At 41.2% G+C, this 12597-nt stretch overlaps 2 protein-coding genes across 2 annotated transcripts; one reads left to right on the forward strand and one right to left on the reverse strand.

The window, feature by feature from the left end:
- Window positions 1–3645: 3645 nt before the first annotated feature.
- Window positions 3646–5100, reverse strand: LOC131641213 (uncharacterized). Its single transcript, XM_058911514.1, has one exon. It carries the CDS (start codon window positions 5098–5100, stop codon window positions 3646–3648), a length of 1455 nt encoding a protein of 484 aa, XP_058767497.1.
- A 6543-nt stretch (window positions 5101–11643) lies between these two features.
- On the forward strand, window positions 11644–12321 carry LOC131641214 (uncharacterized). The gene has a single exon (XM_058911515.1). The coding sequence runs from the start codon at window positions 11644–11646 to the stop codon at window positions 12319–12321; it is 678 nt and encodes a 225-aa protein (XP_058767498.1).
- The last annotated feature ends 276 nt before the right edge of the window (window positions 12322–12597 follow it).

The raw sequence follows: 12597 nt of genomic DNA on the forward strand, positions 1-12597 counted from the left end.
TGCCTTCCAGGATTGAAACCAAGACCATTCTTGTCAAATTTGGGACGCACGTCAATTACTTGCCCCCAGCCTTTCACCTTTCCGGTCTCAACGACAACCTGAGCATCTTTCAAAGAGGACATAACCGTTTCTGGCTTCGTTATCTCATAAGGAGGAATTCTCACAGCATTCACAACTTCAAACGCTTGAAATGGCGTCTCATGTATCTCACCTTCGATCTCCACGTATCGGAAAGAGGACAAGTGACTCACAATATAATCCTCTTCACCACAAACCGTAACTACTTTACCATCAACCGGATACTTTAACTTCTGATGAAGAGTGGATGTCACAGCGCCAGCCTTGTGAATCCACGGTCGTCCCAACAAACAACAGTAAGCGGGTTGAATATCCATCACATAAAAGGTTGTAGTAAAGATCTGAGGACCCACTTGGATTGGTAGATCTACCTCTCCGAACACAGACCTCCTTGAACCGTCAAAGGCGCGCACCACCAACTCACTAGGCCTTAACTCAACACCAGCATAGTCAATTCTCATTAGCGCTGATTTGGGAAGCACGTTTAAAGAAGACCCAGTATCGACCAAAACACGGGACAAGGTCGTCCCCTTACACTCAATCGAAATATGCAAAGCCTTGTTATGGTTTCTCCCTTCCGGAGGAAGATCACGATCCGTAAATCCCAAACCGTTCCCAGCGGAGATGTTATTGGCTACCGCCTCTAACTGATTCACAGATATTTCATGCGGAACGTAAGCACCATTCAAAATTCTCAAGAGAGCATCTCTATGACCTTCTGAACACATCAACAGTTGCAAGATGGAAATCTTTGACTGGGTCTGACCCAACTGCTCAACAACCTTGTAATCAGACTTCCTGATGATTCTCAATAATTCCTCCACATCCTTGGAAGACACAGCACTATCAGGTGCCCCACTCTGAATCGGAGAGTTCTTGACATCAGGCACTACTTGTTTTCCTTTGGCCTTAGCCAAAGCATCTGCATTGTTTTGAACAAGCTGAGGAGAGAACACCCTACCACTGCGAGTGATCCTACCAGTACCGGTGAAATTATCAGTGTTTGCAACTGAGGCCTCAACAAACTTCTCTTTAGATGGCTCGCCTTTCTCCTTCGTGCCATAGTAATATACATCTGAACCATAATGCCAAGGGATGGCCTTCTCACTCTCATATGGAATAGGCCCTGGCACAGTAATCATCAACGCTGCTGGTTGTTCCTCATATGGGATACTGACAGGTATCTGAATAGGCACTTGGATACATATTGGAACAACCGGATCATAAGGAATTGAGATCACAGACACTTCACCATCCTTACTCTTCGCACCTCTCAACCTTCGATAGAACTGAAGAGGACCCTCATCAATCAGCTTTTGTACCATACCTTTCAAATCATCACAACCTTCAGGTTGACTTTTGCAATTCTCACAATCAACTTCACAGCCTGGGAAGATACCGCTATTGATCAGATGTTGTTTCACAGATACCAGAGGAAAAGTCAAACAACTCACATCAGATACAACATTTATCTCTTCACTCTCAATGGCATTCACACCCGAACCTCCGTGAGTAGGCATCGGATTATTGACAATATTGGGTGTAGGAGTGAACTGAATTATCTTTTGGTCCAACAAGTCCTGGACTTTGTTCTTCAACGCAATACACCTCTCGGTATCATGCCCAGCGGCCCCTGAATGGAAAGCACATTGTGCATTTGCATTGTAATTCGGAGATTGTGTGTCCGGAGCATTCGGAGCATCTCTCAAAGTAATCTTCTCAATCTTGAGCAAATGTTGCAACACTTGAGCATAAGTCATAGGAATCGGATCAATCTTTCTGTGAGGCCTAGTCCTGGGAGGATAGCGATCATTACTGGAACGTTGTCCCTGCTGTTGTTGTTATTGTGGTACTGGGATCATGACAGCATTAACCTGTGAATTGCTTCTCCCTGAACCCCTTCTTCCATATATGGCATCAGCATTTCCTTCTTTCCTTCTGGCATAACCTTCAGTTTGCTTCTTACCACCCGCAGAATTAGAAGAAGCTCCCAACTGAATTTTCCCCATCTTTAGACCCATCTCAACACGTTCGCCATATCTCACCATTTCAGAAAAGTTTGCTGAAGCACTGCAAGCCAAATAATAGTGTCCAGACAAAGTACTGGTGAACATGTCAATCATCTCACGTTCAGTCATCGGTGGCTGAACTCTTGCGGCTAACTCACGCCATTTCTGAGCGTACTCTTTGAAAGATTCTTTAGACCCCTGAACCAAACTCTGCAATTGGGTCCTGTTGGGTGCCATATCAACATTGTACTGATAGTGCTTAATGAAAGCCTCCACAAGATCTCTCCAAGAATGGATATGGGTGCGTTCGAGTTGAACATACCACTCCAAGGAAGCCCCAGCCAAGCTATCCTGGAAGAAATGCATTAGAAAACCCTCATCCTCAGAATAAACTGACATCTTGCGATAGTATGCTTTGACATGAGTCATGGGACAAGTCGCCCCATTGTATTTGTCAAAAGATGGAACTTTGAATTTTGGTGGGATCCTCACACCAGGAACCAACCCCAAGTCATTGATATCCATGCCTAACACCCCTTTGCCTTCAACAGCCCTGAGACGTTCTTCAATCAGACGATACCTCTCAACTTCGTCATGTGCACCTTCAGCACTATGCCTTGATACCTGATCAAAGTTCTCAACATTAAAATCCAAGTTACCACGGTTCTGATTATCTCTCCTTCCCAACAGACGAGACAGAGGTGGAGGTGGAAACCCGTGATGCTGATTGAAAGGATTATAGTGCCCTCCCACGTGATCAAACTCATTCGGATCATGATAATCGTCAATTCTACCAGACACGTCATCAAACAGCCCTGGATGCCCTCCACTCTCATTCCTTCTGGAGTTCTCGACAAGAACTCGCAAGTCATCCTGCCCCTTGGTCACATTAGTCAATGCTTCCATAAACTGCGCCATCTGCGCATTCATCTGCTCTGTCAGTTGAGCTCTCATCTCTGCCATTTGTTCCTGAATCTGTTCCATCTGCCTTCTCTGATTGCTCCTAGTCGGATATGGGTGATTAGCCGTCTTAGAACTCCTTCTGATAACAAAACAGTGAGACATAAGATATAAGACCTGCAAAACCTGCAAATACTTAACATGTATGATATATGAATGATATGCATGAAATGTTTGTCAATTTTCAGGTATCCAAGAGTTCATCCCACTTTCAGATAGGACATAGAAACCCTGATACAAAATATATTCGAACAACAATCCACGCACGAGAATAATTCAGCAAACTGAGCATACTTCATTCAAACATAACTGAGAATTTGGGTTCATACAAACAAAACACATAACCGTGTCACAACGTGCTCATAAAGCATACAAAAGAAATCCAGAATATCAAAATACGACCCCATCCAACAATCCTGGACATGGGTGACAAACATCAGGAACACACATCAAATTAAACCCCTAGACCAAACGAATCCAATCCACAGCAGCACTATGATCGTCTGACAACAGAATGAGCTACATCCCCTCTCCGCTGGGATCGGAGGCTTGCGAGCTCTTCTTCAAGTCGAGCTGACTTGGCTTTCTCTTCCATCAACTATTTTTCTGAATCCTGCATCCTTCTCTTGCTATTGCTTTCGGACCTTCGCAACTTCGCACATTCCTGCTGCTTTCGGTACAAGCTTTCTTCCATCAAGTCATGCGATCGCCTTTGGGCACGTGTCATGCTTGAACCTTCACCTTGCGCATGCTTGAGCTTACGAGCCAATTCCGCCTTTTCGCGATCTTGAAAATACCTCTCCAAGCCAACTTCATTGTCATTTGCTCTTAGTTTGATGTTGTCCGCTTCAGTTTGAATATAGAGTTCAGCCGCAACGGTATCAGATAAAACCACGGGAGGTTGCTCATACAATGGACATGACCTTGCAAATGGCAACAACAAATCTTTCACTCTCGCTTCAACCCATTTTCGGTAAGGACCCATAGCAATAGGAACTTTCTTGCTCAAAGTATTCTGATCTCTCTTGTGAACTTTGGTCCAAGCATACGCTATCTTCTCTAGCTCCAGAGGATCTTTACCATCAGCAAAGTACACTGATTCAAACGCTTCTACATCATTCTGAGCCCTTTCCATTGCATATCCCAATTGACGATAGGCGAGTGTGGGATTGTAACTAATGCAACCTTTGGTTCCCATGAGAGGAACGTTGGGATATTGACCGCAACTAGTGATGATATTCCAAATTTTCCCCACACAATAGTTCCACCTGATGTCATAAGATGTGAGGTTAACAATCCTATCTGACCACTTAAGAGAACTCTTCTTGAGCACAAAAGGTCCTCTCACTGGGAAATGCAACATGAACCACTGATACAACAACGGAAGACAAGAACCAACAACATATCCTCCCTTCTTAATTCTCGAATGGATCGAAAAATAAGCATCTGCAAGCAATGTTGGCACGGGGTTTTTGTTCATAAAGACACAAATCGCCGCCAAACTCACAAAGTTCTCTCTTGAAGGGAATAAGACAATACCATAAATCATGATAGCAAGCAAACGACTAAAGTCAACCCACTGCTCCTTCTCAGCCGCATCCTCAGCCCTACTGATCAAAAAGCAAAGATAGAAACCAGAAACACCGCCCGATGACTTCCAATTTATTTCCACCTCCTTTAAACCCATGTGAAGAGCTTCAGCTATTTTTTCAAATCTCACAACCTCGGGAACTCGAATGAAAGGTACATCATCAGTGATTCGGATGTTGAGTATGTAAGAAAACTCCTCGAGTGTTGGCCCCAGTTGATAGTCCTGAAACGTAAAACACCTCAACTGTGGATCATAGAACTGAAACAGGGTGATCAAAGCCATTGGATCGAAAGATATTTTGAGGATGGAGAGCAAATTGCCATAATCATGATTGAAGTCACGGAGAACCTCCCCTTCCAACCGAGAACTCAAACCAATCAACCCCGAAACATCAATATCCGGAATCTTATAAGCTCTGGTATGCCTCGTACACTCTTTGACGGTATCAGTGGGAATGTCCATCTTCAACTTGGGTGAACTCCTGAATATCCCTGAAAATATGACATGCAAATGCTTATTATTATACATTTTTTTTTGCGTTTCTTTTGGAAATAAATATGCTATGATGCAAGGTGGTGGGGCTTGTTGCCGCCCACCAGGCATTCTGGACTGCCGGTAACACACATAGTACAGAGCCAAAGGTTCGGCCCCCAAATGGTATACCACACGGAACACGGAATGTCAATCCACAGAACCAAAGCCCGTAGTCAACAACACACTGGAATAGAACACAAATCACCAATCGAACAAGAACCATAGTACCCCACGAACAGGAACCACTAGTACACTCGAACGAGAACAGCGGTAACCCACGAACAAGAACCAAAGTCACCATCAATGTACCTGTTAAGCAATGATTGATTCCCGCCCCACTCACGGGTAAATCTAGGCCAAGGTAGGTCAAAAAGCCAACAGAGGATCGAATGTAGGCGTTATCATACGATATTACCTCATCCCACCAAGCTCTGCCCGTGGATACGTGATTAGATCAATCGAGCATACGCCTTCTGTCCGTCACGGCCACTCTAGTCCTAGTTCCTATGGTATCACTCATAGCCTGGGTATTGGGCCTTTTACCTCTTGAAACACCCACCCACAGATAGAAATCCAGACAGTCCAGAATATGATGCAAAAAAGTAAAAGCGCACATAGAATGCAATGCAAACAGATAAATATGCAAAGCAGTAAAAACACCCAAAGGTAAACACACAAGCGCTAGGATCGACTCGCTAGGTCCGGACCAGCAACAGGTCGAGACGTCCCCAGCAGAGTCGTCAGCTGTCACTACCGCGAAAATTAACAGAGTCACCACTAACACATTTATCCTGAAAAGGAAGGGAATGCCAGCAAACCACAAAACAAAACAACGGTCTCACGACCAGAGAAAAAGGGTAAGGGAGTCGGTTACGCGAGGGGAAGGTATTAGCACCCCTCGCGCCCATCGTACTCGATGGTATCCACGCCTGTGTCTAAATCTATGGGTGTGTAAGCAAACTACGCTAATCTGGACTAAAATGAATGCAAAATGTAGGGAAAAGAAAGGATTATGCTCGCACGGGCCCTACCCCGCTGCCTACGTATCTGTTTTGCAGAATCAGAGCTACCGTAGCTCGGCTAACTAATTTTTGTTTGTTTTGTGTTTTTTAGGTGAACGAGTTACATTCACACTCCGCTGCTCGACCTTTGGAGACTTATGGTGGAAATGGAGCGGAAATAACAAGCTCTTAAGAAAAGAAAATCAAAGAGTGTGATTTGTGTTTTAAAGAATGCATGAGGAAGACCTAAGCTAAGGGGGAAAGCTTGCTACCTAATGTTAGCATACAAAGGGTACAAATCTAAGCTAAGCTAACAACCTACGGGAAAAAGAGGAAGCAAACAAGAATATCACACAAACGAGCATCCGCTCGTAAAGCAAACAAAACCAACGGTACTGACCGAATGGTAGAAAAGCGGTCCCGCCATAGCCAAGGGGAGCAGCTCAACCCAAGTCAACCAAGCATTAGACCTCGTGAAAATGATCGGGCCATAGACAAGAGGGCGGACCCCTCTCAGCAACCAAGCCGTCACGGATCGTAAAGGAAAACGGTGCGTGCGTACACCGAGCATCAACGTCGAGCGGCGCGAGCTATAGGAAAGGCGGGGGTCCGGCTACATGAACCCTTTTCCTGACATACTCGATAACAAGATCTTGTGCAGGTTCGGAAGCAAGCAACGCATAGCGTGCGCATACCGAACGGACTCGATGAGACTGGGCGGGGGTTGATTGCTAACCCTTTCCGCGTGCCTTCCATGAGGACTTAACGGAGTGCCATATAGGACTTATTACACCGTGACTCCCTGCCGCAAAGCACAAATATAAACACACCAACAGAAACAGAGCCTCTTTCGAGGACTTGGCCAGATGAATGTCTAGGTCCTACTTCTCATGTTATTGGATGATGCGAGAAGGCGATAAAGTGCGAGAAAAGTAAAATGAAACGGGATCAATACCAAATGGATGATGATCCGTAAACTAAAGCGAAGCAAAGCGAAGAAACTAAGAATCCCGCGAGCGAGCTAGCAAAGCAAAAGCAAATGGTCAGCACACCGATTAGCCATGAAAGCACACAAAGGTCGACACGCACGTCGAGCACAACCACAATACACCTGCAAGAGGAACAAACAAACCAAACAAGCAAGTATAAAGTAAAAGGATCGTGTCTCCCGGATGTGAACACGATACAGATGGATAGGATTGTGTCCGCAAATGAAGCGGAACACTCGGGTAATAATCGTCGATCGGTGACTATCCAAAGGCCTTGCACACGGATGAAGATCCAAACCGAAGCACGAACACGACACGATACGAATGCGAACACGACACGAACACGACACGAACGCGACACGAACGCGAAAGCGAAATCCAAGGAGAGAGTGAGAGAGGGCGCACGAAATCTAGTGAGCAGAGGAGGAGAAATTCGAACTTCCGATCTTGATTCTTCAATCCATGTTCTTGATCTTGGTGAAAATTGATGAATCTTGATGAAAGTTTTATGTAATTTGTGGTTTTGATCCAAGAGAATTGAGAGAGAATTGAGAGAAAGTGTTTTTGATCTTTTTGGTGAATTCAAATTATGAGAATCCTCCCTTGATTTGTGAAGAGCAAAATGTTTATATATTGTCAACGCGAAATGTCCAAATTGCCCTCGGTGCGTCTCATTTTGGCTCGTTTTTAAGGAACCTCGATTCGGCTCTGAATTCCGAAACGAAACCAATACCATTGTGAAGATGACCAAATTCATGACTCGTCGCCGCGAGAATCATCTCAATCCGATAAGCGATGAAGAAAATACGCCCGTTTGAATGACGAGAAACGCCGATTCATCTGGGGCGACTGTGCAGAATTTTGTGAGTACCGCTCAAAGAACTCGATGAAACCCTATCTTCGGCTCAAAATCTGAACAAGCATGTGTGACGAAGAAACGAAGTTAACGAAATTTCTGAGAAAATGCCGCCGGAATGGACTTCATACGCTAAAAATCGAAGAAGTTATAAATTTTCAAACTCGGCGCGACATACTCGAAAACACACTTTTTACCGAAACAACGCGACGATTCTTAAAATTCTGGGAATTTTCCGTGCATAATTGGCCTTCGGTCTGAACTTATGAAATCTCGGTAATGATGGTACGGAGCTCCAGTTAAATTTTCAAGTGAATCCGACGAGCGGATTAGGAGATATGAATTTTCCGAGGTCCGAAACCCTACATTCAGCACTGTTTTTCACTGTGAAATCCCGGATAATTTGCAAATCTGGCAACCTTCCTCAAAGAATTGGCTTCCGGGCCGAACACGAAAGTTGTACATATCGTCAAAACAGTCAAGACAACGCGGGAACTTAGCTCATATCACTATCCAAATATGACTTGCGAATTTTCTCTTATTTCCACTGTTTAAACCATTTTTTACGCCTTTCTTCTTAAACCCATGAAAACTCTTTATTATTTTTCTTCGATTTCAGAATGACGAAATAAACGTCATTATTAACTTATAGCTCCAATAAAGAGGGCAAATTTTGGGGTGCAACAGTGTACACAAAGATTATACATTAACCCGTATGATGGAATTAGCGTAAAATACAAGTTACAAAGACTCAAAACCCTAGCATAAAGATATTAAACCTTGTGCACAAAATCCATGTCTCAAGCATGAGACTTGAGCCTCTTTATATAGCAATGTATTCTAAGATTTTCTCCTTTGCCTATTTGATTTGATTTAGTGCAGAAAATAGTTGATTCTATTGGATATGATATTCTCCTCAAATATCTCTAATATTAAGATCTAATTTGTTTCTAATTCAAATTCAAATTTAAATCTCCATTTAAACCTGATTTGAACATCTCTGGCTGTCAATCAAATCAAACAAACATCGCTAAAATAACTACCACAAATGTGATTAAATCCCAATCAGAAATTGCGCACCAAACAACCTCCATATAGCATGCTGTCAAGGCTAGATGTAGCACTGCACATGTAGGAACATCAAGTTTCACATGTTGCACTAGAACATCCAAATTTACTTTTAATCATGCATCTAAAGAATTTATTTGTAGAGTGAATCTTGGATAAAATAAGTTTGACTCAAAACTGCAATAACATCTATATGTTGAACATACTAGTTGTTACAACACACATTTTGGAACATCGGGTTCCGCATGTGTTCCTCCGCACCAGAACAAACTTAAACAAACTTCGTACTGTTTTGCATAATGCAACCAATCTAAAAGGAAAATTAATCTCCCACTTTGGAAAATTTTGGAAACATAACACTTCCAGTAGAAAACACAATTGATTATCAAAGATCTCATACTTTGAACAAACATCAACACCAACATAAGTCAATCCATCAGAGCATATATCAGCAGCAGAAGAAGAAGTAAATCCATCATAGCATATATCAAAAACAGTAGTAGTTAGAGCAGAAACATCATATTTGTAGCAGAGACAAAAATCATGAGGTAGTTGCAGACACATGAGTTTGTATGTCAGAGGTCATGAGGTAGTTACACATAAATGAGAATGTTACATTATCATTCATTAAAATGCTCCAAAACATTTAGTCATGAAATCATTCAAGATGAGTTAGTCATGCATGTACACACACTTAGTAGCCAGTAGTTAAACATCATGAGCTACTATTAACACATAGCAAGATTAACACATACGATCTGGGCCAGGTGACAAGGTCAGATGCTTCAACATGTGTGCTTTCCATAGAAAACCATAACAGTTAGAACAAATTGCATCATATAGTACTAAACACATCAAAGATCAGCAATATCACCTCCCTCACATTTAGTAGTTATTATTTAGAAAACTACCCCTTAAACATACCATTACCCCCCCTTTTTGCCACAATTTGGAAAAGGGATTCCCTAGTAATTTTGGTCAATCATCATAGAGGTTAGTATGGTAGTACATACACACGCCAGATCAAGGGTATACAATCCATCAACCAATAGTACATATGTTGAACACGATGCTGGAGCATCATGACAATAATATGTACAAAAGCACAAAGACTATCAGGTCATTACAACATCAAACAAAACATGCCCACATACAAGGGCCAAAATGAAGCAAAAACACTTGTAATAACTAGCCTTTAATCTCCAGGTAGAAGGCTCCAAACCTCAACTTTTTAGATCAAAATCCAATCTAATCAGTCCACATCTGACTCAGAATCACTTGAGTGACTAGATTCCATTAGTTCTGCAATTCTATCTTTCTTATCTTCTCGGGATTCAAATTTGTGATCATTATATTCTTAGTGACAGATCTTCCCCTAGAAGGTTCAACAATGGTGATGTTACTCTTAACATTCCCATACAAAGAGGAACCAACTCCTTTGGTCTTATTTGTCAAGGACACAAGAAGTTCACCAACATTCTTAGGTTCATCAATTTCTTTGACTGGGAAGTTTCCGGTTAATTTCTTTGGAATTTTGATTCATCATGAGGATAAACTTGAAATATTAGAGAGGGATCTATTATCATAATAAAAGAATTTGCCTTATTTTGTGTGCCATAGTTGTCTTAGGGGAGAGAAACGCATTTCTAACATGGAACGATTCCTAGGTAGCATTGATTTCAACAAGGTTTCATAGATATAGATACCAAGATCATTACTTGACTTTTCAACCTGGATTACATCCCATCCTTTGGAGAATATGTCTCTGAACAGTTTATTAGTGACAATATTGTTAACCCTAAAATTTTACTGGGTCCCTACATTGGACGTCAATTGTACTTGATAAAAGTATAATACATGACAACCCTTTATAATGTTGAGATGTCAGATATTTTTAATATTGTTATGGAGTTAGAGTAAACTCATGCGGAGTGGTAACAAGCTCTATATACTAGTTTTTAAGGGTTCAATTGAATGTCGTGGTTTAAGTTCAACATGCATTATAAGATTAAAAAATAACAAATATTAAAGATATTTGTTTGATTAATAAAAAATACAAAGAATTTCATATAGATCATTAATAATAAATAATAACAAATGAAACATTATCAGACTCAATTAAATTTTAATAAATGTAAGTTAACTAATTTTACTTAATATTAAATACAAAAACAGATAATGTTAGTGGGAATATGTCGGTGTGTTACGGAAATCAATTGGAGGAGTCCGATATTCGAAAAAATAATTCTAGACAATGGGACTTTTTGGAGAATGATGTAGCAAACAAACTCTTGTCGACTATAGTAGATTTGGGGGTCGTGGATGCGGAGGGACGTAACAAACTAATCTGTAAGTTAGAGGAGTTGGAAAAAGGAGGAGGTTTAGGAGTGAAGGCAAGGAGGGAGAATAATATGGGGATTCAATGATTATTGGCTCCTTAAATATTAGAGGGGGAGTGAATTTACTCAAGAGGAGAAAAATTTCTTCTTTGATCAAAATAGGAAAAGCGGATATTTTTTTGTTACAAGAAACCAAGATAACTAGAATAGAGGATGCTATGGCCCATAGTTTTTGGACTTGTTCGGAGCTGGGTTTTTCGTTTTCTAATTCTTTGGGAAGATCGGGGGGATTGCTTACATTATGGAATAAGGATAACATTGAAGTATTCAGTAGTTTTAAAGGGGATAGGTATTTAGGAATTAAAGTGTGGTGGAAGAATAACTTATACTATGTGGTGAATATCTACTCTTCATGCGATTTGAGAAAAAAGAAAACCTTATGGAATGACTTTCTAATTTTAATGGAGAAATACAAAGATGGTGAATGGATTTTGGGTGGCAACTTCAATGCCATAAAAAATGATAGAGAAAGAAGAGGAAGGGCGGTCTCAAATAATCCTAGGGAGGTGGAGTTATTTGCGGAGTTCATTAATAAAAGTTCTTTGGTGGATATTCCTTGTAAAGGGAAGAAATTTTCTTGGTATGGAGGAGATGGTAAGTCGAAGAGTAGAATTGATCGTTTTCTCTTATCTAATATTGTTGTTAATAGGTGGGAGGTTATTGGCCAATTCATTGGAGATCGGGATGTATCGGATCATTATCCGATTTGGTTGAAGTCGGATAAATATAATTGGGGTCCTAAACCTTTTAGATTCAATAATGAGTGGTTTTCTTATGATTCTTTTGTTCCGTTTGTAGAGAAGGAATGGAAAAATTTGAAGATTGAAGGTAGATGAGATTTTGTGCTAAAAGAAAAGCTTAAGCTTCTTAAAGATAAACTTAAATGGTGGAATAAGGAGGTGTTTGGGAGGATCGATTTGGATAGGGAGGAAGGGGTTCGGGATATGAATATAGTCGATGAGAACTTGGACTCGAGGGACATTTCTTCTTATAATGTGAATCTTAATATGAGAAGGGAAGGTTGTAGTGGATTTTGGAAGAATTTAAGAATTAAAGAGAATATGCTTCTTCAAAAATCTAGAGTGAAATGGATTCAATAGGGAGATTCGAAT

The sequence above is a fragment of the Vicia villosa genome, unplaced genomic scaffold (assembly GCF_029867415.1).
Source record: "Vicia villosa cultivar HV-30 ecotype Madison, WI unplaced genomic scaffold, Vvil1.0 ctg.003582F_1_1, whole genome shotgun sequence".
NCBI lineage: Eukaryota > Viridiplantae > Streptophyta > Magnoliopsida > Fabales > Fabaceae > Vicia > Vicia villosa.